Here is a 27617-nt window from a genome sequence, read left to right as displayed (position 1 = left end):
TATGAACTATATTGTTGCAACTTAATGTAAAAATCTTAGGTGGCCGAGAATAATCTTTTTTGTTGTTATCTTATCTAGTTATGACCTGTAACCTCCAATAAGCACGAAAAGCAAGAAGACCTTTGATACTGATCCTCTCCCCCCTGAAAAGAGTAGCAGTGTCGTAGTTGATTCGATGTCGTTGGCCATTCGGTCAGCGAACATAGTCGGGGCAGGAAGCACTTACTTAACCGATCTATCGTGTACCCGTGCTTCCCATCAAGCGTGTACGACCGCGGCCTGCTTTGCACCCCAATCCTGTTCTTAGTGCGATCATTCCCCTCGATCAGTGATTTCTTAGCGCAATCTTTGGATATCTTCGACACGGTACGAGCTACATTATATTCTTTCATGTAGTGTCTTAAATCTCTATCATTTCTCTATTCGTCGATCGAATCCTTTAAATCGTTTCGTGTACAAAGCAAAGTTCAAAAGGCGATGGATCAGTCAGAAAAAGAGGCAAGGAGAAAGAGAGGGGGAGGAAGGGAGAGAGAGAGAGAGAGAGAAAGAGAGAGAGAGAGAAAGAGAGAGAAGGAGAGAGGTAACGAGATCGAAATGTTGCAGGAGGGTTCGAGTATCTGATCGTGTTCCGGTCAGAGGTGTGCTAGTGCTAAACCGCGGGTCATCTCATTCAATTTAAAAGCTGCAAGAAGTCTATCCACGAGGAACGCAAGGGGATGAAGGAGCGAGCGTATAGATGAAATAAGCAGACATTCAGCCCTGTTATCGTAACCAGCAGTATGATTTGGAACAAGGAACGGTCGCGGGGACGCGCTACTATTTTTCTTCTCGTTGCGATCTGTTTCGTCCTCGGTACAGCGCAGCCAGGTAAATTCAAGTTTTTAGCAACCGAAAGATCAACCGACGATTTTCGATCCACGTAAGATCAAATTTGAACGGAATGAAATTCATTTATAGAATAGTTTATCGGTTTCGCGTCGATATTTTTTCGTCGGCTGGTTATCGGTGCCGCTTATTGTTTGACGTTTCCTTCCAAGAATTTACGTCGAGTACTCGATTCGCGGGTATCGGTGGCCACCGTTATCAGTTCAGCGTGAAAAGCGTAGAACGTATTTCTAAGAATCACGAAACGGAGCGTATTTGATCACGAAACTTTCGTTACAGAATTCGTCAAAGATCCTACATTGTGCGGCCGAGCGAAATGCAAAGGTAATTGATACGATTTAGAAGTTCTTGTAGCAGTATAGCGAAAGGGAAGAGGCGAATAATTGATGTCGATCGATGTTTACAGTGACAGCGACGAAGAAATTCAAATACGAAGAAAACGTGTCATACTGGTACAGATATTCGGTAGACGTGAGCACGAATCTGGGCAATGTATCGTCTACGTCGTTTTCGATGCCGCCGTCATCGGATTTCCTTGCGAACGAGTCCACCTTACGATTGGATGCGGATTTGGTGATTCGCTTCAACAATCCTTGCGAGGGAAGCTTGAAATTCCACAACGTGAGCCTAAGTCACGATCCTCGGAAATACAATCCAGAATTTCCCGACCGTGCCGGCTCGGAGTTCAAGAAGAACCTGGAACGTTTCGCGTTGAAGTTCGCCTACGACGATGGTCGGATAGACGAGCTATGTCCGGACAAACGCGACCCAGTCTGGGCCTTGAACTTGAAGAGAGGCGTGTTGTCTACGCTGCAAAACAGCATGCACAGATTTGACGTGGATTATCGCGCGGAAGAATTAGACGTGAATGGCATCTGCGAGACGAGTTATCGATTCCACGAGGCGAGACAGACCAGTCTGGTCGTGAAGAAAACGAAAAATCTGTCAAACTGCATGCACGGGCCAAAACATTTCTCTGTTATTCGTTCAAACGCTTACAAGAGTCCGCGATCGGGCGCTCACGGTCCTCGTCATCCTCTTCTCGAGTCCCGAAGCGATTGCGAGTTAACGATTGATCACAACGTCTACGAAAAGATCGTGTGCAACGAGTTTCACGTGCTGGTGCCGCTGTCGAGTGGCAGTACAGGCGCAAGAACCGAATCGACCACTACCCTTCGATTGATCAAAGAATTGAAAGACGATTATAGCTACGGCAACGAGTACGAACAAAGCGACAATTACGGGTCCGACCAAGAGGAAGACGAAGAGGAACAGGAAAAATATGAAAAGGACAGACACAGTCGCGCGAGAAGAACCAATTTGTTGTACGATTACTCGAAAACACCGAGGACCATTCACGGCGAGTTGAGGAGTGCCAGAGATTTGCTGAAGACAATGTGTAGACTAGGAGTGAGTACGGATGAGTTGCAGCAACGATTTCCCGAGACATTCACTGCGTTCATTCAGTCGGCGCGACTTCTCGATTATTCATCCTTGTCGCAATTATTCGTCAGGGCCCACGGTATTTGCAAAACTGGCAAGTGAGTAGCGTTGAATTTAAAAGGAAAGATTATACTTCCGAAAGACACCGATCGAGATGAAATTTGTTACGTATTATGGGGAGAAACTGTGAACCTGTAATATGAAATCTCAGTTTCGAAGATTCGTGCGTTCGAATGATGCAAATACCTATACGTGAGGCATCGTTCCCTCGTGAGGCCATACGTGAAAGCAAAGCTGAACCAAGTCAAAAATTGTATGTCTGTGAATTTAAATTCCAGTTTGTTCCAATAGACTGTACTCGTGTTTCAAAGTTATCGTATCTTTCCACGATATCAAATTTCATTTCGATCGGTTACCGATCCCATTTGGAGTAATAAGGCACATAATCCAAGATTCCTCGGAATACACGAATTTATTTTTTATTAATTCCACAGGAAACACATTGTCGACTCGTTGCCATTCATTGGCAGTAACGCAGCCTTGAACGTAATGAAAGATCTGATAATAAAACGATACGTCAATCATTCGACGATCGACAAGTGGGTCATCGCGTTTGCTTTAGTTCCTCGGCCAAATCGAGATACGATCAGGGCTCTGTCACCCCTTCTTGATTTTCATCAACAAATTCCAGAGACCCAGTTCATTTTGAGCTACTCCACGACGATTTATGGTTTCTGTTCCACTCACGGCATAAGTTGTACCAATGTGGAACAGGTGACACGATTCCTTTCATACCTCGAGCAAAAGATCGAAAAGGGATGTGCACCTCGAACGCATTCACTTTCTACAACGAAAGAGGTACGTTAAATATTGAGGTGTTTCGGTGAGTTATTTAACCCTTTAATCTTTGTAAAAATTACTAGAATACATTAGAATCTGTAAACTATCAATTTGGTTCTCAAGTGTTTCACTCGTTCAAAAATTTTAAGCTGGAACAACAATTTTTGATCGGCTGACCTATGAGCAGAAATTCGAAAGATGCTGCGAGGTGATTGGCTTACCTAATTCTTCCTTGCTTTTACAGACATTAGAGGCGTTAAAAGCGATCGGAAACATGGGCTTGGAAACCGAGAAGCTATCAAAACTATTGAAAGAATGCATAGATGACGTAGGAGGATTTTTATCCACGGAGGTTCGCGTAGCGAGTATCGACGCTCATCGTAGAATGCCGTCTTGCGAGAAAACGCGAGATCTCTACTTTCTGAACTACTACCGGAACTTTACCTTGGATACGGAATTACGTATCGCGTCTTATCTGCAAGTAATGCGTTGCCCCGATTACAACGTCGTTAAAACAATCAAGCACACGTTAAAATCGGAAGAAATTAACCAAGGTACTTGTTGAATTCTCTTCTATAATCTTCGTTTGAAATAGAATCGGATTTAATTTTTCGAAACTTCGTTCACAGTCGGGACCTTCGTTTGGAGCCACTTGACCAATCTCTATAATTCCGCTTCGCCGACCAGAATCGAAGTTCAAAGTCTTTTGACGGATCGCGACCTCGACGACAAGTTCAACAAAGACAGAAGAAAGTTCTCACGAAACTACGACGGATCCTTTTTCTCGGAGGAATATAATTTCGGTGGAAATTACCAAGGAAATTTAATTTTTTCTCCTAAATCGTATATACCTAGAACCGCTACGTTCAACTTGACCTTCGACCTGTTCGGCGAATCTGTGAACGTTTTTGAAATAACCACCAGACTCGAAGGCTTCGAATATTATGCGGAGAAGTTCTTTGGTCCTAATGGACCGTACAGTAACGAGAAAGTGTCGGGATTCTTCAAACATTTATTCAGAAACTTCAGAGCAGCTCCGGAGCAAGAGGAAGACTATTGGAAACGCGTGAAAAGGCTACCGAATGTTATCGAAAATAATTTCAACGAACCCAGAATCAGCTTTAGTTATAAGGTGAGATAGAGAACGTGACCAGTTAATGATCGCGCATAGCGATGGATTCCTATAAATGTTATTTCGATGTTCGTTATTCGGCTATTTGCGCGCTGTACGAAACGATGGTTTTTCGCTTCGTTTGCAGATCTTCGGAAGCGACTTGAAATATTCTATGTATAACAGCGATCGTGAAATTAGAGAGGCCTTAACGCGTATTAATCCATGGGAGAAGTTTAATGAAATTGCTTCTGGAAAGGAGATTCGCTACGAAAATGCAATAATGTTCTTGGATTCCACTTATGTGGCCCCGATGACATCGGGGCTACCTGTACGCTTGGATTTTGCTGGCTCCGCGGCTTGCAATTTCAAAATGTCAGGGTTATTGGACACCAAGAGGATTTCTAAGAAAGAGATCGAACTCATCAGTAATATTGCACCTAGGTATAATTAAATGCATCGTCTCTCTTCTCATCTTCCTTGTTTTATTTCTCTTGTTGCCTTTATTTTCTTCGGCATTATGAAATTATGATGTATGAAACTAATATCTATATGTGTGAACAGCATGAGCGCCGACTTGATCGGTAGCATGACCGTAGACGCCTTTTATAAGACTGCTGGAACTAAATTACGAACGAACGTGTACTCCTCCGGAGCAGTTCAAATTCATCTGGAGGTAAAAGGATTACAGTCGGTCAAATTGAGTTTGGGCCTGCCGAATAAACAAATGGAGGTATTTTCCGTTGGCACGGACATCCTTTTAACAAGAGGCAACGGCGCCGAATTAGTGGAAAAGCCACTAGGCATTTTAATCGCCGGCCAAAATAACAACGATCGAGCTTTAATACCAATCCCGAAAAATGTGATTAGCAACACGAGCTGCACTTGGGCCGCACTCGATAGATTGATTGGTTTAAAGATGTGCGTTAATTATCAGCTATCCAACGCAACGAAAGATCCGAACGCGCCTTACTTCGTTTTGAACGGACCCACGCTTTTCAAGATCTCTTTGATCAAAGCTGATCCGACCGCCAAGAACTACTTGCTGAAGTATACATGGGAGAAGACAATGGTATCGTCTCCTTTATTTTCGTTTTACAAAAACCGCTAAATTTACACGTACTTCGTATCAGTATAAGAATAAAAGATTTTACGATGATTTTGTAATTATGGGAGACGTAGCGTACATTAGTATCCAATATTTTCGTTTGTCTCGTTTTAGGAGAGAAATATTTTTAGAGTCGCATTCGATACACCTGGATCGTTGGTTAATAGAGAATTAAGCGCAATGGTAGCGTTCGATACGAAGACTCATAACGTAACGGTTTTATTAAAATCTGCTGGAAATTCTCTGGTGGCCGAAGGTGAGCTCGTACGTTAGCAAAGCTATGAGTAAACTTATCGACGATTAACTTCATTGCTTTCAGGTACTTACAAAAGCACGGAAAACGAGACATTCGTGGACATTGGTTTCGACATAAATGGTACCAAGCACTTGGACGCAAGCTTAGGTTACGCGATTAAAAAGTTTCCCTATGGATACACGTTCAACCCACAAATGCACTTGATCGTGAACAACGAACGGGTTGCGGCTCTTTCAGGTTTAACTCTATCGATTCGCCTATCATCAATTACTTGGTTTAATTCGATTTGTTTAACCAAAGCTTCGATTTTATTAAAGGTAAAATCCGAAACGTTTGGAAAAGCAATGTTTCTCAGTGCGATATAGACCTGACTTTCCAAACGAAAAGGGTATGGAGCAAATTCACGGGATACATCGTTCGAAGAAACGTGAGCTTGACCAGCGCCTTCCAATTGGAGTATCAGATACAAAAGATGCCCAAGAAGGAAAGTCTCATATTCGAGCTGTCAGCTTACAATCGTTCGTTGAAACCTGTAACGCACAAAACGGTCGATTTAAAGTTACAATCTAGCGCATATCCTCAATTGAACACGGAGATCAAAGGATCGTATAAACAAGCGCTCGGTCAGTTGGAGTTACGCGCGGAAGTGAATTCAAGTCCACATCTCAAGGACGATCGTCACAAGCTTACAGCGTTATTGAGCATCTTTTATTCGAAAATGTATTTTCAAAATCAGGATACGAAAGTAAACGCGGTGTTCGCCATAACAAAACCCATTCAGAACTTGGACATCAAAGTTGGAATTATTCACTATGCTATGGGACCGGAATCGAAGACGGACTTGTTGATAAGATACGCCCCAGGTTAGAATTAAACGCACAATATTGGGGAAAAAACGCTCTAGAAAACAATGGTCAAATGAAATTTCTCATCCCTAGTCCCTGAAATCCTCCTCCGATCTTCTTCTAACGCAAAATTCAACTATTTCCAGTTGTGATTCTTTTGATATTGATACAGCCTCGTATATAATAATTCAATTCCTGACGTAGAATAAAACCCTTACCACGTCTTCTCATCTCAATTTCTTTGTGTTTAGGAAAAGAGATTAACCTAATAGTGAACTTGATAATGCCTCGCGGCTTGGCGTTCATCATGGAGAGTCGCGTAAACTTGACGATTCCGAACTTTAATTCGATGCTGGTCTACGTACGAATCACAGAGAGAATGAAGCGAACGTACGACTTGGATCTTGCTGGAACTTGGTTCAGCGGGCACAACATAACAGCACGTGGCACCTACTCGGACAGATCCGTGGCGACCGTATTTAGTCACAGTTTGAAGCTGATATTGAAATCTCCAAGTTTCGTCAACGACTTCCTGGTGAATTGCAAGGTGTATCGAAATTACAGCGACGTTAGAATCGCTCTGCACGTAGAGCAGCTGAATCAGGATAGGTACGCTTTCATCTTAAATCACACGGTAGCATCACCGACAAACATTATATCGTACGTGGAAGGAAGATACAAAGGAAACGTGTATTCGGTGATGACAGAAGTTGACACGCAACGAGAGATTCGAATGCAGATACACTTGGACAAATGGCGAGACGTTCATTTAGCGTTTATTAGCATGAACGAGGAAAATGAAAAGAGATTCGGAGCGGAAGTGAAATGGGACGCAAATCGAGATCCTGCGTTGAAACTAGCGTTGTTTTTCTCGTTAGATTGTCAAAAGGCTCAATTGCCCGCGCTTTCGAGCGCTGAGGAACAATTAACTGAACGAAATATTAGCACAATGGTCACTCTGACCTATCCTGGTCGTTTACTAGCCTGCTCCTGCCACGTGACCGCGCGGGGATACTACAATTACATCGTGGATGCTACGATCGATTGGAATCCAGAAGAAGCGATAAAATTGTTCATCGCGACGGAATATAACGTAAAACCGTTGATAAAATCGATCAGCCTGGACACTCGATTGCTCATGCCATTTGAAAATTGGAGGAAAACGGCCTTAGGCGTCAGGCAAGTAACGAAAATTCTTTCGGTTATCTTTGAATTATCTTAAAACAACGTCTATCCAGATAGAATAACGTATCCTTTAACGAATCATTTCTCAAATATTTTATTTAAGTAATATATATAAGTCTAATACAGGAACGTATAAGTCAATTTGGCTCGATTAATTCGTTCGTTCGAATTGGGTTACAGGTACGAACAGGAACAAAACAAGATAAAATTGAACGGTAATGTTCACTGGAAGGATTCGCAACGATTGATGGCGGAATTGGACGGCAGTACGGAAGAGCACGATAACGTTAAAGAATGGAGAGCCAACTGTGGAATAAGTAGCTCCATTCATGACATTTTGTCGACCACAGTCAATGTTACTCATAAGGTTATCGGTTGGGAAACCGCGAACACTCGTTTACTAGTTAAATATCACCCGGATAAGGTGATCAATGCTTGGAGTATTTGGCACTTGGACAAAAAGTCCGATGACGTTTTCAATCTAACTGGTAATCTGCATCTCGAGTCGCCGGTGACTCGCTACAAAGTGAGCGACATGAAATGTCAGCTGCAAGTGTTACCAAACTGGAAATTCTTAGGGGCGGCTAACTTGGATTTGGATGTAAAAACCTATACTGGCAAACTGATCGGCGATCTTCATCGTTTGAAGGAATCCATGGTGGAATTCAACGTTACCACTCCGTTAGAAAAGTTTTCTTTGGTTCGTGGAAGATTCGGTCTGTCGGAAAGCAATAGACACATCGTCGCGGAAGTGACCACTCCAGCTAGCGTTATCGGTTTCGAGATACTCTGTCAGTTCATCACGCCGATTTACAACTTCAACGTTCTACTGTCACTCGCGACGCCATTGGAAATACTTCAAAGGCTACTTTTGGTCGCTAAGTTGAACAATCGAGAGGCCGACTTCCGTGTTGGCTACAACCGTATACTCGCTGGCTTCCAGGGTATTTGGCATTATCGCAATATTACTGATTTTCATTACAGTTATGTACTGTTTACGCCTGTGGAAGGTTTCGAGGAGAACGGAATCGTTGCCAAGTTAATCGTAGCACGCGATAAGAACGAGTCTGTCGACATCGATACGGAATTCTCCATAAGAATGTCTGACAAAAAATACACAGACGTGAAAATCGGTGTCAGAGCTAAAGCCGGTCCGAAACCTGCGCCGATTACTATACCGATTATTATCACGGGTAACCAGACGAACATCGATGAAGTGAAGAACGACGGTAGCAAGGAGTTGACAGAGAACGAGGACAACGTCGAGAAAGACGAGCTGGATCAGTTCGAGGATTACGAGGAGCAAAGTAGCCTTCATTGGCACGGTGAATTCGAAGTGTGTGTTATAATTATCGAACCTATCGTAGGAGAACTAGATATAGACAACGAAGGACCGACTTACAAGGTCGCCGCTGTTCTGGGCAGTTTCGACGACAAGAAAATCCTGTTGCACGACACATTTTGGATGGAGGATCTTTTCAATATGCGGAACAAATTGAACTTGGTCGTTCCGTTCGGTTTCGTCAATGAGATCGTCTGCTCGAATGCGTTTATCGTGGACCTAGAAAAACTCATCTACAGAATGGAAGCAACTGTGGAAGTTAAAAAGAATGTGACTTGGTACGAAACCGGAGTACTCGCTATTTACACCTATCGAAGCGAAAGCGAAGAGCAAGTGCTGGAGTTGAACATAAAAACTCCGATAGAGTCTCTGAAATTCATTAACATTAACAGCAGCCTGCGCGTCTCTGGCAGCCTTTACAGGCCTAAGTTCAGTGTTCGCGCACCGGACAGTACCATCGATGTGAACGGATTTCTGGAAACGAAAGAATCGTTGATGGACACGTTGATAGTTATCAAGGTCGATACACCATTGCTGAAGATACCGAAATCTACTATTACCGCGAAACGAGAATTTACCGTGGAAAAAAGGTACGCGCAGATAAGTTGTAACGTTGCCGAACCTGCCGGACTTTCCTTCCTGTCGAGCTGGCACGCGACGAAAGATGAAATTAAAGCTTTCGTTCTCTTCAACTCTTGGATAGAATCGTTAAAGAACATCAAAGTTCACGTCTCGTATCATCCAAACACGACCGCGAACAACGGTACCGCGAATCTAGAAGTTTTAGCGAAACTACTCGACCGACAATACAAACTATTGGGCAACTATAGCGGTGACAGGATCGAGTCTGAGTTCTATACGCCTGCCTCAAACGGGAAACCGCATCTCCAGTTTCATGGCAACACGATGAAAGAAAGCGATTCTATACACAAATTGAACGGCCAGTTACGAAATCACATGACTTCAAAGGTGTCTACTGTTTTCGGTACCATCGAGCTGACGCAGAATGGCTCTTTGCACGCTGTCGAGATAACGATCCAGCCAAAGGAAGCCGAAATCGGTCAAAACGACAGTTTACTTCTGAAACTGAAGAAGGAGAAGTATGGATTAACCGCTGCGTTAATTGGTCACCCGATAAACGGATCGTTGGACGCGAATTTCGTTAACCCTTTGAACTGGGATGTGAGAGCGCGTGCAAATTTTGACAAAATATCGACCGTGGAAGGTCAGGTGCAATTTATCACGTTTATGAACGTTCAAGTGAACGGTAACAAGACACTGTATGTTCATGCGGAAACACCATTACCGGATATTCGCAACGTCACCCTTACCGGAAGCATTCTGATGTCCAACAATAGCGGTGATATTCGGGCAAGTGGTTGGCTGAACGAGTACACTCGATATGCGATTCTTCAATGGAAGTTGATCTATATGGCAGACATGTTCGGAAGGGTTTTGATTGGATATGAAGGACCGACCGATCTTGACAACAGGCTTGTCGATACTCGGCTATTCTTCAAGAATCCTCGTCAAGCATTCAAAAACGTTGACGTAGGTTTCGATTTGGACGTGGATCGTGAAAAATGGAAATTTGCGGCGAACGCTACTGTTGGATTCCGCAACCATGAGAACATCGATGGAGTGTTTACCGTTAGACTACCACCTCCTGATAACGATGATCATCGTCTTCTTATTAGCTATCACGCCAACGGAGGCTTCAAGGATGTGTCTTACGTGATCGGGTACAACTGTCTGCGTGCGAAAACTAACTACGCTTCCGATGGCTCGGTTTGTCTTTCCACATTTTTTTATCTTGTATCCTTAAATATTTAGATTTTATTTCAATATTTTTACTGTCATTGCCTGTACACGTTATCGTCGAAAACCTAGACACCCGTTGCAGATCTCTTCATCGTTCCGAATCGACCAACTTTGCCTTGACATAATTTTTTCTAGCGGCAACACTACAAACATATTAACGAATACAAGACAAGCAAAACAATCTGTAAAATGAAAAATTCATTTCGGTTTTACCACAGATACACATAGACGAGAAAGACATCAACGGACATCTTCGCGGTTCCTGGGGAATGCTACCAGTTCAATCCGTGAATAATCTCCTGAACATAAGCATCAACGAAGAGTTCAAACTGAAATACTCGCTATACAGTCCAAAGTTTCAGCAACAAGAAACGTTAGTTTTCTTGCTTGATTACGGCGCTACGCAAGGCTCCATAGGCGCTCAAATTTATTATCCAGCTAACACGCGATTAGCTTCGGCAAATGTATCGTACGAAAGTCTGGAGAACGTGAACGGAACCATCAACACCATCTTACCTATGGCCAATATCTCGTCGTTAGGATGTCAGTTCACAGTTCTCACTACTTTGTAAGTAAATCGCGTCATTTATGCGTTCACAGATCTATATCTTTGTCTTTACATATAGTGGGTCGTATTTCTTTTCAATTAAGTTACGTCGAAGGTACGTCTGGGTTAATACAACGAATGATAACTGTTGCAGGCAACGAAACAAGAGATACGTGAAATTATACTGGCCACAAAACACTGCGATCGTGGATTCGGATTACAATTACCGGAGCGAGAAATTGAATTCGGATCTGGAAGGAATTCTGCACGCTGAAGTTCCTCTGAATACACGTCACATCGGCCACTTGACTTACGGTTACAAGAAACGACCACAAATGACCAGCGGTTACTCCAAACTGACGTACAACGGTCAGGAAGTTCTTCACGGTCAATATAATTCGAAGAGCGAGTCGAGAGCTGGCTTCGAGAAAGATCACACTCAAATTACGATTGAGAACGCATACAAGCCGATAGGTATTCTTTACATAAACCAATTTGAGTACAGCGCAGGAAACGAAGGGACCAACTATCCGACTGTCGAATTTAAACAAGTTAATCTGTACCGATTGGATAACAAGACGGCGTTCAACGTAGTGGGCGAATCTAGGATTAAAACGTCGCACACAGGCCAGGATATCCATTTGAAGGCGATACATTTGAACAAGACTGTGCAATTGAAGACCGATTATCAAGTTTTACCAGGCGAATTCGAGCAAACCAGCTGGCTCAGTTTGGGCGACGACGTTTGGGCTTCTTACAGTATCAACATTTTGAACAAAACTACCGAGGAAGTGGATAATCAATTCTTAGTCCTGAACGTCTCTTATCCTCGTAGAAATTTCAGCCTCGACGGCTCTTACTGGATCAGCAGCGAAGAGTTGAGGTCTGCGGTGAAACTCGCTTGGGATCAAAAAACGACGAAACCTAGAACCATAGGAGCATTATTTAACTGGACGAAACTTTCTTCGGAGGATAAAGCTGGCATGCATCACCGAGCAACCTTCGCTTTGATCCATCCGAGTTTCCTGAGACAAGCCGCTCTGATAGGCGAAGTAAAACATAGCAATTCCAGAGACTCCATGAATATTCTTCTCGTCGCTAATTACTCTATCGATCCGAACAAGTGGTTAGAGTTTTCAGCGTCGTTTAGAAATGAAAGTGAGCCACCGATTTCTAAAAAATATTCTTACCAAATAGTGGGTAAGCATCCAAGTACGAAATTCGATCTAGGCGCCGAAGGATTCGTATACGAACAGAATAGCAGGCTGTTCGGAATGGCGAACAACGGACATTACAAACGTGGATTCATAACTCGAGATACTGGAAAACTAAATGCACGATTGGATCTCATTCGCAACGAGATATTTTACCAGCGAGAGTATAACGATGCGATCAAGTTTTTAAACGCTCGGTATTATCCGTTTGACCGCAAATACGTCTTGAACGGTAGTATAATAAATACACCGAATCTAAATGCTACTGGTTACTTCTTTCTCGATCCGACTGAAAAATTGACGTGGATGATGGTCAACTACACTCCAGGTTAGCGCACGAGCTAAAAAGAGAAACATTGTTTCAATAATTATTTGGATTTAAATCTTGCTTCTTTCTAATGTGAACTTATTTTAATGAATTTAATGAAAATTCTTTAACAGATGCCGTGGAGAGTTTACGAATGTATGGTAGAATTCCTGACGCACGGAATGCTGTATTCGATATTTGGAGAACTTACGATGAAGATTTTACCGTGTCAGACGTCTCTTTCTACTTAAAGCTCAATCATTCCCGACTGATTACCTCCACCCTGCGCTGGAGACCCGAGCTCAAGGCCGATATTATTGTACGCAACCATTTCTCACACTATCCTTTCTCATTCAAATTTCACTTGAAAATAGACAAGTTTTCGAAGAAGACGAAGAAAGAAAATAAATATACGTGCTCTTAATTTTAGGCTCTTTTGAAAAATACGGCAATGGATGCATACGATGGTATAAACAACGATATATATTATTGGAAACAATATATTAAAATCGAAACCGTGAACGTAATTTCGGATGTTTGGGATGACGCTCAATTGGATCTTCGAGAATTTATCGATGACTGGAAGTGAGTAACTGTCATCGTTTTACTGTTTAGTATCAATAGACTGCAGATATCTATGTAAATTTATATTTGTATAAATTACCACTAAAATGGCAAAATCTATTTTATGTACATTATCGCTCAGAAGAATCTTTCTAGTATTTGACGATTCAAACGATAGCCACAATAGTCATAGTCATGCCATCGCTTGTTTATGTTATAGCAATCTGAAGGAAGTTCAGACAGACCTAGAGGAGTTGAAGAACTATTTAAATGATTCTTACAACGCAAACGATTTTTACATTAAAGATATCGTTCTTTACGGAGGATATATAATAGATGAGCTGTCGTTACGAAGTCACATAGAATCGCTGCCAAATATCCTGAACGAAATATGGGAAATAATGGGCGAATCTGGGGAAGCGATCAGGAACTCGTTACTCTGGATCATTGAAACGATAAAGAGCGCGTTAAACAAAATCCCCGAGATCACTGCAGCGATTCTAAGGGGTGACATGATTTCTCAAGTGGCAAGCACAATCGATCAGCTGCTCGAAAAATACGACAAGTTCATGAAAGATCTTCACGTGTCGTTCATCAAGTACATAGGAAATCTTTGGGGACAGATTTCTCAGTCGATCTCGCAGCAATGGAATCGATTTTTACTGCTTATAGAGCCGATGTTCATTCGTTTCATTCACTATTTGGAAACTGTGGTCTGGAAGACGAGCAAAGAATTCCTTGACTTCCTCTACGATCGAAGAAACGACCTTATTTCTTCTCCTTATTTCGATCATTTCTCCAATTTCACTCAAGATATCGACAAGTTTTACCGAGACATCAAGGGCAACGATATCATCACCAACATTCAGAAATACTCGAGTTTGATAATACAATTCTTGAAAGATAGATACTTCACCTTCGTACCATTTGGAAAAGAATTGAAGGACGTGATCGACGAGATCGTGAACGAGCTAAAGGAATTACAAAAATTGCCGTCTATACGTTACGCTTTAGAGAAGATGCAACAAGTGTACGATAAGGTGTGCTATGCTTACGATTACTTCGAGATACAAGCGAAAATAGAAAGTGCCATACGATTAATTCACTTGAAATTAATCGATATAAGTCAGACAGCTCTCCAGGCTGAAAGTAGATACCGGGTAGCCAAAACGAAATTCATCTTCGATCCTAGACAGGGCTTGATGTGTTTGGAGCAAAAGCTTCCCATGTCTTGGCACTCGTTCAATCAAACGCCAGAATTTCACGAGATACCTGAAATCAGAGCCATTTCTGACGCAAGTTCCTACTTCGCGTCCTCAGACGTGACTTTCTGGAGTTTATATCGGTACAGACCGTACATGGATCCGTCTAATTGGCTTCCACCGTTCAGAGGTAATCACATGATCGAGTCTTTTGTGTCTCTTTCATTCTGTTAATTTCGCGGCGATCTAATTTCAATCGATCTAATTTCAGCACAAGCAATGATCGTTGGTTTGCAAGACTTTATTACCTTCGATGGAAGACACATAGAGTTCATCGGTTCTTGTACGTACCTGTTAGCACGCGATTTCGTGCATGACACCTTTGCCATTCTCCTTGAGTATCAGCAACAATCCAATCGAGTTACGCACAAGATTATCGTGTTACTTGGAAAGGATACTCTCGAACTCAACTTCTTCAACGATGTTAGTAACCATAACAATAATAATAATAAGAACAATAACAATAATTAGCGATATGCTCAAATTTTTTTCCCTTGTGAAATAGCATTCGATTAATGATACATTTACCTTTGCGCAGAGTATCAAACTCATCTCCGGACAATCGTCGAGTACAGCAAATAATCTCGCGCTTCCGATCGAACTCGAGAATGGAACGACGTATGTCTATCAGGCAGAAAGCGTGGTTACCGTGGAGCGCAAGCAAAATCAGTTCCGACTCGAATGCAATTTGAAATTCAATCTGTGTACATTAGAATTATCCGGTTGGTATCACGGCAAAACCGCCGGTATTCTCGGAACGATGAACTACGAGCCAATGGACGATACCATCGCATCGAATGGTATCGTAACGAAAAACGTGAGGGTATTTGCCGAAAGTTGGTCGATCGAACAAGAAACCGAAGATAAGTGTCCGACAAATAATTCCGATCCAAGAACAAAATCAAAAGCGGATTCGATGGTCATAGAATTCTGTAATGATTTGTTCGTGAACAAAAGTTCGGAATTCCTTAGCTGCTTCCACGTAATAGAGCCGGAAGAATACTCAAAAATATGTACTGCGAGCGAGAGCAGATCGGAAGCCTGCACCGTGGCGTTATCCTACATGCAGATTTGTATGTTCCATGACACGTATCTCAGAATACCGGACGTATGTAGTAGTTGCAGTATGATAGACGGTAGTCAAGTTGCGGAAGGCCAGTTCATTAAATTAGAAGGTGATCGAGTACCAGGCTCGACCGACGTAGTGTTCATCGTCGAGGGGAAAGAATGTAACCACGGTGTGAAAGAAAATCGTAGCATCGAACAGTTAGTCACTCAATTGAACAAGGAGCTCAACGATCAAGGTCTGACGGATAATCGATGGTCTCTGGTTACCTTTGGAGCGGACGGAGTGTTTGATCATCCGAGAAGCGTCGTCTTCGATGGACAAATCTTTACTAAAAACGTGGCGCGATTTGTCGATTACTTCGATCACGTGCCGATCGGCGATGGAAGCGGCGATATTTTCGCAGCAATCGCGTTTGCCTCGAAACTCGTGTTCAGAACCGGCGTATCAAAAACTTTCATCCTAATGCCATGCTCGCATTGCGAGCCGGAAAATCAGACGGTAAGTGATTCGACGATATTCTTCTGAATGGCACCTGTGCTTTTCAGAACTACAATTCGATTTGAATCGTTCGATCAATCGGTTTCCTTAATTTTCTCAAACAAATTTCCTCTCTTAGCTTGACTACGCAGTGGTACATGAAGTATTATTGGAACACGATATTACGCTTCACATATTGATGGATGGTGATTTCGAATTCGAAAAAGAGAGACTGAATAAGATCTTCTATGGTCTGGACGCGACGAAATCGTATACGAAAAAAGATTCCAGAACGTTGATCGGTGATATCGACCTACGAAGACAAGTGAAACTTTCAAAAAGTGCGTTAGGTTATTGCACGCCTTTGTCTCTGGAAATTAATGGAACAATATTTAGCGGTAACAAATTACGTTTCGATAAGCTGACTTCGATCAAAAAATTCGCCAGTGTTTTCTCCAAGAGGGTAGCTTTAACGGCGCAACCTAATCCTTGCCAAAACTGCGAATGCACCGCTGATAATAATGGCGTCACACGTATGGAATGTATACCTTGCATCTATCCAACTCTGGTTTCTGTTGATTACGTAAGTTTCTTCTTGTCATTTTCATCTGTATTTCTGTTTTTATATTAACATAAGAATATAATGAGCTTTCTTTTTTTTTTACAGGAAACGTTTAATCTGAACGATTCTTTGGCATCTATACAGTCACTGAACATCGATTATGATCAAATCGATATCGATGACAGCTGAAGAAGCACTAAATGGGCACACGCGTCCCTCCTTTTTCTTACTTATTTTGTAGGTATTGTTAATTTCGCTCGAACGAAAAACTTTTACCAATGTATATGCCATACATTTTTCGACAATGAGTATTCAAGACGTATTCTGAACTTAAGAATATCATAATGATACCATACGTTTAGTAAATAATTTCATGTATTTATAAAATAATATTCAGTCCGATTTTTACTTCGAGATACTTTGAAAGGAATATTATATTTATATAGATACATAAGTAAGAAAGAGACAGTCTCGTTTATTAATCGACGACGCAACACGCTTTATGTGTACAAGTTTTCGATCAAAAAATTGGAATCGAAGAATCAAAAAACATTACGCTATTTTAAATTTAATCAACAAAGAACATAACAACATCGAGTAAATAATAATAATACGTGCCATATGTTAAGAGTACAATTCATCTTATGAAATACGCATTTTTTATATCTTTTTCCTTTTTATACAATTTTCGATTAGTCTTTCTCGACATGCAAATTATCAGGCAAGTATTTTTCGATACTTTTACGTTCTATTAAACTCTTGTGTGTATATAAACGCAATGTCATTCGTTCAAAAGTCAATTGAATCACTGACCAAGGACAAAATATCATACATTTTAATTGTTTTGTAAGATGTTCATAGATAACTAAGAATAACATACAGATTATTTAAAGATAGAAGCTCTCTCTGTAATATTTGTATTATGGCAATGCATAAACATGGCAAAGATTTGCATCGAAATCTCTTGACACGAGATTCTAAATTCCGAACAATAGCCTGTTCTCTTTTTAAGGGTATTCTGAAGTAAGAAAAACTGACAGAAATGGAAATAAATACTATCATAATACATGTGCTACTTTTTTTACGTGTTTTGTATATTGTAAATTACATATACTAACTTGTTTAAATGAAATCGGTCACAAACTGAAAATTTATACGAATAGAAGAAAACTTGTAATCGCTACGTAAAATAGCAGTCATATAATTGCAACTGGTTTATAAAATCTTTTGCTTATTTGTTACCGATGTATGTAATAATTTTAAATATATTATACAAATGTAACACGAACCATGAGTGGCGGTTGATCCGCATTACATCTTCATATTTCAGGATGCATCTAAATATATTTTTCACAAATTGAGAAATGGCGAGCAAACTTATTGTTCATAGATTATCGTCCAGTAACTCTACAAATAATTGCTACAATATTATTAGTAATAATGATAGAATAATAATAATAATAATAATGATAATAATAATAAAATATATCATATAATATAGTAATAAAATTTGTAAAGACTTTGAGTCTTTGAAAAACATAACGAAAACAGAGCTTCCTTTTTGAACTACAAAAGCGACTTAAAATTAATAACTTGAATCAGTTAGAAAACAATTGAAACTGGTCCTGAGAGTCATCGATATATTATATAATATAGGTGATGACTATAAAAACAGGCGTATCAATTTAGCACAAAATCATTTGTGTCAATGTTCGTGGCTGCAATTCTCATATCGTTATCTAAACACATTAGAAAGTGGTCACCTGGTATCGTGAGCTTGCAAGTGATTGGGAGCATCTGCGAATGTGAATTTTAATTTGTATGCTTCTGCTACTAATATTCCTATTTCTGAATCTGTCCAATTTTGAGTAGGCAGGTTTTGTAGCATTAACATTAGCCCCTAAACAGTAATAATAAACTATCTCCATCTTTCTTTACTTAATAACTGAAAGAAAGCTTTACATCGAATTATAGTTTGCATTAATGCTATGGTCTGAACTTACTTGAAAATCAGGCTGCAATAAAAGATTACGTCTCCAACGAAGAAGAAACGCGGCGCATACATAAAGTTGAAACGAAGCAAATCGATCAGATTCTGCTAAATAAGTGTCCCATAGACGAATGGTACAATGTAGAGGGATTTCTCTTGTTAATAGATTATTCATCCATCGGAAAGAAAACTGTAAATAATCCACGCCATGTTGGTGTAGATGCTGATGCAAAGGTACTAAAGGAATGAATTACATCTGTAATTATCCAAAAACAAGGTACAATGGAAAGAAAGAAAAACAGAATGTTCCAAACGACTGATTTACAAACCATCAATTCTTTGTATCAATTCTTTCAACTGATTTACTTTGTGCTGAATGCCTAATTGAGCAAAGATATAATTATCTTGAATACCATCGAGAAACTTGGACAAACACCAAAAGCTATCTGCTTCTATAATATCTCGTTGTTCTTTTTGTAATGATGCAACATCATAATTTTCTAAATCTTGCCACGCTGACACAGGCACTGCTTCTTGTAAGAACACGAGAAAGAAAGGTGTCACTAGATCATTCATTCCCTAAAAACAAAGAAAATTGCAAGAAAAAGAAATGAAAATAAAAACAATTTGAAGATGACAATTAAAGGTAGAACAACGGACGTAAACATACTTGAACGTAACCAGAGGCGGGATGTCGAATCGCCCAAATATAGAGTATTCTTTCAAAGATGAATTGCACTGTTGTTTGTTGAAACAACGAAATAAGCGGTGACATTCTTGGAATGTCAATGTGTATTTGACGATATGTATCTTGGAATCCTTCATCTCTTTCAGTATCGTAATACTGTTTCACTAAATTCCAATAATCCAATCGTTTTCGTTCTAATACGTGTTGCCTTCGTTCCAAATTAGCTGGTAAATACTCCTGGATGACAAAAAACAAAATTAAAAATTTTTTACGAAATTTTATCATTATGCATAAAACATATGACACAGTTTACCTTTATTACTTACAGACAATAACCTCCATGTAACAGAACGCAGTCTTGCAGGTATACCCGACCACGACAACTGCCTCAGTTCGTCTAAGTTTAATACAGAAGCTTCCAGAAGGGACTGAAATTTATCTACTTTACTTTCCCCATCTACAATTATTAACAAATCAAAACTAAGGATACATTAAAGATAAATGGATGTAAAAAATTGTTCCATAAGCACCTTGTTCTTTAGAAGGTACAAAAAATTTAGTAGGTGCGGTTGTTTGTCTTAGCGGTTGCGGTCTGCCTGGAAATTGAGTTGGTTTATGTTGCGGGGAAGCGCCGTACTTTACACCCACATCTTCTGTGGAATGTTGACTGTTATTCACTTGAGAATGCATAGACAAATTAGCATTTCGCAAATGCAACGGTTGCACGGCTAATCTTTGGAGAGCTTCCGCCCGTTTTTCCTCCGGAATAATTTCTTGAACACGATGCGTAGATTTTACATTTGTCCCTGAATCTATGCATGCTTTTCCTGACCTATGACTATTAATGACACTGATAGCAGCAGACTGGCTAACTCGTTTTGATATTTTTACATCTGAGACTGTGCAAAACTCATCATCTCCCGAATCCCAAGCATCATCTACACTCTCTTGAAAATCTTGAAATGATGTAGAGCCTCCACTACTTCCTGATATAACTCCACCACTTGTAGATATTATATTAACTGAACTGCCAGACATCAGTGCAGTATTACCTATTTTACCAAGCTTACCATCTTGTTTGGGACTTGGTCTTTTATTATGCATGTAAAATATAAAAAACTATATTATTCTCAATAATCAATACTAAAGATTAATTGTAACTTTATTTTGACCATTATTAGAAGCATAATATTATTATACATACCTGCCTGGAACAGCACGAGTATTTTTTTTCCAAAAAGATTGATACGTTTGGTAGGCTTCGCCTTGGTGACTCTGATTTTCCATAATTATTAGAAATTATGTTAACTAGCACCTGTCACCTTTCCCAAATAATTAAAAAAATGGTACAAAGTCCTCATACCCTTAGAAAAGTTTACTGAAACAAATTTTGATGATAGTGTTTGTTATTATTATAGTTACACTGTCTTACACAGTCTTATTACAGTCTTTGGGTTATTGTCATTGTTATGCTAAATATACAAAATTACAAAGGTCATATCATTTCATATACAAGCGCCAAAAATAACAGACATTAGTGAACTTATGTAATTGTTATTTTTTTCTAATTCATGTTACTTTATATTATATAAATTTTAATACATAAGTTTATCCAACTTATTGTTCATCTTATGATAAATATATCAATAGTTAAGAATAATATACAGCTATTTTGTATAGGATAAAAAAAAACATTTATTTGATATATATATAAAAATTATATTAAAAATTATAAGTTATAATAACAAACTATCTCTAAAAGATATAGAAAAACAAAAATATTGTAACATCAAATCTTCACATTATTTTTAATTATGAACAGGTTAGGTTACACTGTACAAATATTTTGATCACAGCGAGTGACTAGGAAGAATGGAGATAATACCATTATATCTAAAAATATTTATGCAACAGCGTAGTTACGTCAAGAATGAACAAACTAAAAAGGCATTTAACATTAAGTAAGGTTTAAAGTATGGGACACTGTGCGTATAAGGCGAATTAGTTTTGATTTCTTGTTTTAGTGCACTCAACATTTCAATCAAGATGTTAAAACAAGTGCACTATAAACTATATAACATTAGATGACTTTTTAAAAATTTACCAAATGTACAAGAAATAAGATATGATACAAAATTTTGTTTGATGCATATACACTCACTGCTTTTGACGTATGACACGTCTTTGCTGGTGCTGCCATCAAAGAAATGGCTAAATTAAATTTTGCATAGGTATATCAGCATATGTACAATACTATTCGTTCCACTACATCACCTTTTTACATACCATATACGTAAGTACAATATTCTTTTCTTGTTAAAACTATACTAGTAATTTTAAAACCTCTTTTCTGAAAAAATATCCTTCTCTTGATATCAATTAAACTAACACGAAACTTATAAATAAAAACATTAATGTTATAAAGCACAATAGTGTTATGAAAAATGGTTTTTAATAATAGCAAACAATAAATAAATATAAAACAGTAACAGTTTCTCGACTAAATGAAATTTCGCGGTAGAGAAAGCAGTCTGCTAGGAAATCAGCGATTCTCAATATTTAGAAAAGTTTAGTGTACATCAATACGTATATCAACTTTCTTTATATAACAAACTTTAAACATTTGGTTTAATAAAACATAAAACTTTAAAATCTCATTTGAAAGTAAAATCTATATAGAATCATTTGTATATGTCCTTATAAAATAAATGTGTCACATAAAAGTGTTGATGTAATATTTATTATTTTCTATTTTATGAACCTACGAATTAGAAGAAATGTTTTAATTGAAAATATTTCTTTAAATTGTGTATACCATTCTAATACTTTATATTGTTATTTCTTAGTCTTGAGAAGGATTAGATATGTGATAGATTACATAAATATTAATATACATGTATAATTAAGGTATAGAATTTCATAGATTCGAAATCTAGAAAGATTACACGTGACTATCAGTGACTCTTGAAATTTTTAATAATTAAATTTGTCACCTTTATAAAAATACAATTGATTATTTTTTATGAAGAACAAGCATTAAACAAAATTGTCATCGTGCTAATCATATGTTGATGATCTCGAAAGAAGTTCTTAACAAATCTTTCTTTTAAAAACTGTGATTTCGATGTTACATATATATATATATATATATGTATATCGAGCACCATTATACTGTGTAGAGTTAGTGTCACGTGTACAATTGCATCGTATGTGATCTGACCGATACCAACATAATCAGTGTTCTGTCAGTCAGTCGCGTATGTTTTAAACCGTTATGTTTGTAGCTGCGTGTTACAAGAATTCTTGCAAATCTTGAGCAAAAATGTAAAAACGTCTACTTATAATCTTTTACATTGTAACATATACACATATTAGAATCTGATTATATTAACTTAGAAATGTTATTAAATAAGTATTAGTTTCCTTATTTTCCTTGTGAATCGGATCAGCTACGTTTTGACATTTTATGGATTCATGGTAAGTTACGTTGAAATGTTTACATATAGTAATTTATATTATTGTTAGAAGTTATAGATTATAAAAAGATCAGATTTTGTTAATTTATAGGCATTGATTAATTGTAATGTATTCAATCTATCGATTGCCATGATTTCATCGTGAATTTATATGAGCGATCTAGGTCTATCGGTACCATCGCGGTAATTCAGTTATACTACTTTCTTTGTAACATTCTACTTTAGATCGCTTCCGGGTTCATGTATCGTAGTTGCCAGTTTATTTTATAGAACAGAAAGAATTCTAGTAATAAGATTGCGATTGAGGTTTTTACACTTTTAATAACAGTTATGACTACAATATGTATTATGTTTATTTAATATGATAATATCTTCTTCACTTTAAAATATTTTAAATTCAAATTAAATACATATATAAATTTACATATAGTTCGCACATATCAAAAAAGATCAGTAAATTGGTTTTTGTTTCTATACGTACATGTATATATTGTCTATATGTATATTTACTATCTATAATTTTCATTTCTAGCATTATCACTCTACTATCACCTTCCACCTGGATATATCTGAAGAAAGTATCTTTTCTGCAAAACTAGGAATATAATAACAAGAACATTCCATGATAAAAGTATATATCTATATCATTCACGGTAAACATTTGACACTGTTCTTTAAAAATTAAGTTGTTTTTATTAATACAATCTTTAAAGAAATGATAATGTTGCTCTGAAAAATATATTTTATCTTATCATCAATGTATCTTTTCTATCAATATATGTTAATCTATAAACCTGTTTGATATTTGTATAATTATCATAATCAATTTTATATATCAAAATACATAGATAAATTATAAAAGTAAGGATATGTTATAGTAAGAAATTGCTTTTATTTTTTTTGTTGTAGTTTATTTTTAATAGTTATATTTACAAATTACAAAATGTAATTTTTATGATGGAACAAGAGAAATAACGACCTAAAATTAAAGATAAAAGCACAATTGAGAAATCTGTCTTAAGGAATATATCTTTCATCTCTAATAATTAACATATTTGGTGCATAAAAGGATCATCTTACAAAATATAAGATCTCTATGCTGTATATTTATTGAATGTGAGACTATTTTATTTTTATACAAATCTCACATATAAATTAAGTGTCAATAAATTAAATAGTAATATACAATATTTTATCTCTTTAGCATATTAATTCAAATATTATCAAATATATTCAAACATTAATTCAAAATGTCAGACATCGAAGAAGATGAGGTATGTATGCATAAGTAAGGTTGTTTCATTAGTAGTGATAGCAGTATCTTATTTAAATTTTCATTCTCATGATTTTAGTTTCAAGATGCTCAAGAATCTTTACCACAGTGAGTATTTTATTGATATACCTGTATATATGTACATTATATGTTTTAAATTAATTATATTTTGTCTCAAGGCCTAGTTCTATGGATTTGGATACAGCAATAATGGAGGCAAAAAAAGCGATACACTATTTTTTTAATAATGATTTTGAAGAAGCAAGAAAGATTATGGAGCCCTGGGCAGGCAGTAGCATGTATCATTCTTTAGGAACAAGTATATTTGCATTCCTCGAGGCTATTCTTACATCTGAACAAGTATTAAACCACAGTAAATTGTGATATTCGGAAAATATGTCTTTCAATAATACATTGTAATGTGTATTGCTTAGAAATGCATTGAAAAGGCGGTTGGAGCTGTAAAACAATGCATGACTGTGTGCTTGAAACAACGTAAACATGTTACACTAACACAAAATATTGGCAAAATGGTGAAGAAGACTAACTACGATGCTTATACAATTGGTAATGTATACACTTATACCAGATTGATCTGTACCATCATGTCTTATCAAGCTAGTCATATTATTTTGTCCATAATGCATTGTCAACACAAAATCTCCTGGAAAGCATGTAATACTTTATATGTAAGTCGGTTTTCAAATTAACAGATAACGTTTCACTACCAGTAACTTGTACTAATTTAAATATTTAAATCTCCTCTTTGTAGCAAAATTATGGAATATTGTCAGGACACTTTGTTATATTTATTATATATATATATCAATCTGGATAATTCAATAGTCATAGTTCATTATCTAATGCGAAGTATTTTGATGTACGAATTTATTTACTAACAAACAAGTTTTCCATTTTTAATAATTAAATTACCCACATATTATAACATGTTGTGGCACTGATATTACTAAATCATTAAGCATGCAAGGAATGATATCGAATTACTATTGCAGAGGAAGTGCATGCGGAACTCTGTTATGCCGAGTCACTTTTTTTAAAATCGATGCTCACGTTTGTGGAGGACGAGACTTTGGTCAGCTTTGTTAAAGCTGGATTGAAAATTCGTACCTGCTTTCTGTCGTATAAGTAAACGAATCATAGTGTGAATTATCTATGTAGATGTTATGTCGATTAAAAAATAGTATATTATTTATGTACATTATTTTTTTTCAGAGAATGTTTATCAATTTTAAATAATCGTAAATGGGAAAATAATGCTCATAAGATACATTTTGAGAGCGGTGTCCGCACTGGTATTGGTGCATTTAATTTGGTATGTGGTATTAACAATATTTACTATACAAAATAAATTGCAATAACTATTTTTGAGAATTTTTTAGATGATTTCCCTGTTGCCAGCGAAAATTATCAAACTGTTAGAATTCATTGGATTTTCGGGTGATAAGGTACTAAAATATCTTTTACTATAAAAAATCTTTGTATAAATCTTTCCATCTTATGACGACAACATATTATTTTCATCAATAGGAATATGGTTTGTCGGAATTAGAAGCGGGATACGGAGAAAGAAGAGGATTAAGGCACGTGTTGTGCGCGATGTTTCTTTTGTCTTACAATTTAATAATATCATTTGTTCTGAGTCATACAGACGGTGATCTATACTGGTGTGAAAAAGTTTTGGAAGAAGAACTGAGTCTTTATCCAAACGGTATATGGTTTTTGTTTTTTAAAGGCAGACTAGAACTAACGAGAGGAAATTTTGAGAAATCTTTAGAATGGTATACAAAATCTTGGAAAAGTCAAGATCTATGGCCTCACTTTCATCATATTTGTTTCTGGGAATTAATGTGGGCACATTGTTCGCTGCAGCAATGGGATGAAGCTGCAACGTTTGCAGATGCTTTAGCCAAAGAATCACATTGGTCACGTACAATTTATTTGTATCAAAGAGCTGCGATACTTATGATGCGGAAACCACCGGCACAAAGCGAAGAGAAGCAAATGATAGATACTCTAATGATGCAAGCGTCTACCTTTAAACAACGTATTGCAGGGAAGTCATTACCAATGGAAAAATTTATAGTAAAAAAAACTGAACGGTACTTTGCTCAAAAAAAAAACCTGGTCCTTCCTATATTTGAACTTATGTATGTGTGGAATTTGTTTCGCATAGTAGGCAAACGACAAGATTTGACGCTAAACATGTTTAAAGTAATCGAAGAAGCTGAAAAGGAACTTGCGAAAGCTTCGTAAGTCTTCCGGTCGATTTCATTTCTAATCTAATTCAGAATATTTATCTGGTAATATACAAAAATTCCAAATATTTTACAGGAAAACAGAATATCACACGGATAATGAAGCACTTTTATTGCTTCTAAAGGGTGCTTGCTTACGACAAATGAAACATCCTTTGTTAGCTGAAAATTGTTTAAAACGCGTTCTCGAGTTGGACAAATCGATCAAAGAGGATACCTATTTACTTCCTTATGCAACAGTAGAATTAGCTTTGCTAGCACAAGATCAAGGAAATATTCAACTCGCTATTGGATATTTAGAAGACGTCAAGTAATTTCTATATGATTCATTTTAGACGTTCACATAACATTTGTTATTCAGTTGTTAACTCTTATTCGTTGCAGAAAAACATTCGCTGGATATCTGTTGGAATCCAGATTACAGTTTAGGATCCATTCTGATTTAATGAAATTGACTGGAAGGAAGGCCGAAGATATTTTAGTATAATAGTACCTGAAAGATAAGTTTTCTGCGAAAAAGAATTCTTTACTACCAATAGCATCACACTATTGCAGATTCGGGCACTATTAATTTTTTGTTAAAGTTTTATTTTTATGTAATAAGTTATTAATGATCTTTAATGCTCATTTTGGAAGTAATAACTTCTAGAATTCCTGTCTAATATTATCGATTTTTTTTCTATTGTATAGTATATTTACATCGTGTATATTTTTTGCTAGTTTTTACATATCAACGAATATCTTTAATGATATTGATTAAAAAGTACCATCTTTGATGATGATATTTATTAAGTATCTAGTGCATATATCATTCATTGAATTCATTGAAAAGATCTAGAGAAAGATTTAAAGATTGAATGATTTTTTTAAATTTGTTATTTTAATTGTAAAAGATATTAGCGAATTTGTATCGATAGTATAATGCGACAGTTTAATTGGTGGGAATAGAAATCACTATTGTTTATATGTATACGTTCTCCATTACATATGTTGTATTTGCAGTGTTTAATAAATTGTAAATCAAACAGAATATAAGAAGGGGGTGAAATGGAAATAAAAGTAATTTATTGCTGATT

At 37.4% G+C, this 27617-nt stretch overlaps 3 protein-coding genes across 6 annotated transcripts; 2 read left to right on the top strand and 1 right to left on the bottom strand.

Annotated features, from left to right (window-relative positions):
- The first annotated feature begins 101 nt into the window (after positions 1–101).
- LOC117237750 lies at positions 102–17922 on the top strand. Its single transcript, XM_033502048.1, has 23 exons — positions 102–366; positions 604–867; positions 1165–1209; positions 1292–2426; positions 2823–3186; positions 3413–3722; positions 3798–4300; positions 4428–4723; positions 4844–5351; positions 5502–5643; positions 5707–5880; positions 5961–6506; positions 6740–7667; positions 7854–10803; positions 11055–11404; positions 11538–12925; positions 13039–13223; positions 13335–13489; positions 13689–14860; positions 14942–15153; positions 15269–16297; positions 16416–16859; positions 16944–17922. The coding sequence occupies exons 2-23, from the start codon at positions 780–782 to the stop codon at positions 17025–17027; spliced, it is 13008 nt and encodes a 4335-aa protein (XP_033357939.1). The 5' UTR covers positions 102–366; positions 604–779; the 3' UTR covers positions 17028–17922.
- Positions 17294–21795, bottom strand: LOC117237752 (TBC1 domain family member 22B). 2 transcript variants are annotated; one of them, XM_033502053.1, is made up of 8 exons: positions 21678–21795; positions 20721–20894; positions 20047–20606; positions 19843–19973; positions 19499–19753; positions 19158–19407; positions 18842–19065; positions 17294–18738 (listed from the first exon to the last, which is right to left on the bottom strand). In XM_033502053.1, exons 2-8 carry the CDS (start codon positions 20801–20803, stop codon positions 18598–18600), a joined length of 1644 nt encoding a protein of 547 aa, XP_033357944.1. In that variant the 5' UTR covers positions 20804–20894; positions 21678–21795; the 3' UTR covers positions 17294–18597. The 2 variants fall into 2 exon arrangements, with proteins under 2 accessions (XP_033357944.1, XP_033357943.1); XM_033502052.1 differs by having other exon boundaries at positions 21621–21710.
- LOC117237751 (tetratricopeptide repeat protein 39B-like) lies at positions 21690–27617 on the top strand. Of its 3 annotated transcripts, none has more exons than XM_033502051.1 (13): positions 21690–21809; positions 23525–23645; positions 23902–24108; positions 24197–24266; positions 24345–24373; positions 24445–24625; positions 24700–24832; positions 25279–25411; positions 25499–25598; positions 25666–25731; positions 25814–26535; positions 26618–26851; positions 26926–27028. In XM_033502051.1, the coding sequence occupies exons 4-13, from the start codon at positions 24243–24245 to the stop codon at positions 27026–27028; spliced, it is 1725 nt and encodes a 574-aa protein (XP_033357942.1). In that variant the 5' UTR covers positions 21690–21809; positions 23525–23645; positions 23902–24108; positions 24197–24242. The 3 variants fall into 3 exon arrangements, with proteins under 3 accessions (XP_033357942.1, XP_033357940.1, XP_033357941.1); XM_033502049.1 differs by lacking the exon at positions 21690–21809 and adding an exon at positions 22736–22993; XM_033502050.1 differs by lacking the exons at positions 21690–21809; positions 23525–23645; positions 23902–24108 and having other exon boundaries at positions 24243–24266; positions 26926–27617.

Source organism: Bombus vosnesenskii, unplaced genomic scaffold, assembly GCF_011952255.1.
Source record: "Bombus vosnesenskii isolate JDL3184/JDL3185 unplaced genomic scaffold, Bvos_JDL3184-5_v1.1 scf7180000013398, whole genome shotgun sequence".
In the NCBI taxonomy this organism is placed as follows: Eukaryota; Metazoa; Arthropoda; class Insecta; order Hymenoptera; family Apidae; genus Bombus; species Bombus vosnesenskii.
Note: the sequence above shows the minus strand (reverse complement) of the source record. Positions and strands in the feature narration are given on the sequence as shown.

Bases quoted from the DNA above. Each gene is read 5' to 3' on its own strand.
- LOC117237750 (XM_033502048.1), top strand. From the start codon at position 780: ATGATTTGGAACAAGGAACGGTCGCGGGGACGCGCTACTATTTTTCTT. The intron at 4,724-4,843 runs GTATAATTAAAT...ATGTGTGAACAG, and splicing joins ATCAGTAATATTGCACCTAG to CATGAGCGCCGACTTGATCG. The intron at 10,804-11,054 runs GTTTGTCTTTCC...GTTTTACCACAG, and splicing joins ACTACGCTTCCGATGGCTCG to ATACACATAGACGAGAAAGA.
- LOC117237752 (XM_033502053.1), bottom strand. From the start codon at position 20,803: ATGGAAAATCAGAGTCACCAAGGCGAAGCCTACCAAACGTATCAATCT. The intron at 20,607-20,720 runs GTATGTATAATA...GCATAATAAAAG, and splicing joins ACTCGTGCTGTTCCAGGCAG to ACCAAGTCCCAAACAAGATG. The intron at 19,066-19,157 runs GTTTGTAAATCA...TCATTCCTTTAG, and splicing joins ATTGATACAAAGAATTGATG to TACCTTTGCATCAGCATCTA.
- LOC117237751 (XM_033502050.1), top strand. From the start codon at position 24,243: ATGTCAGACATCGAAGAAGATGAG. The intron at 25,412-25,498 runs GTAAACGAATCA...ATTTTTTTTCAG, and splicing joins ACCTGCTTTCTGTCGTATAA to AGAATGTTTATCAATTTTAA. The intron at 26,852-26,925 runs GTAATTTCTATA...TATTCGTTGCAG, and splicing joins GGATATTTAGAAGACGTCAA to AAAAACATTCGCTGGATATC.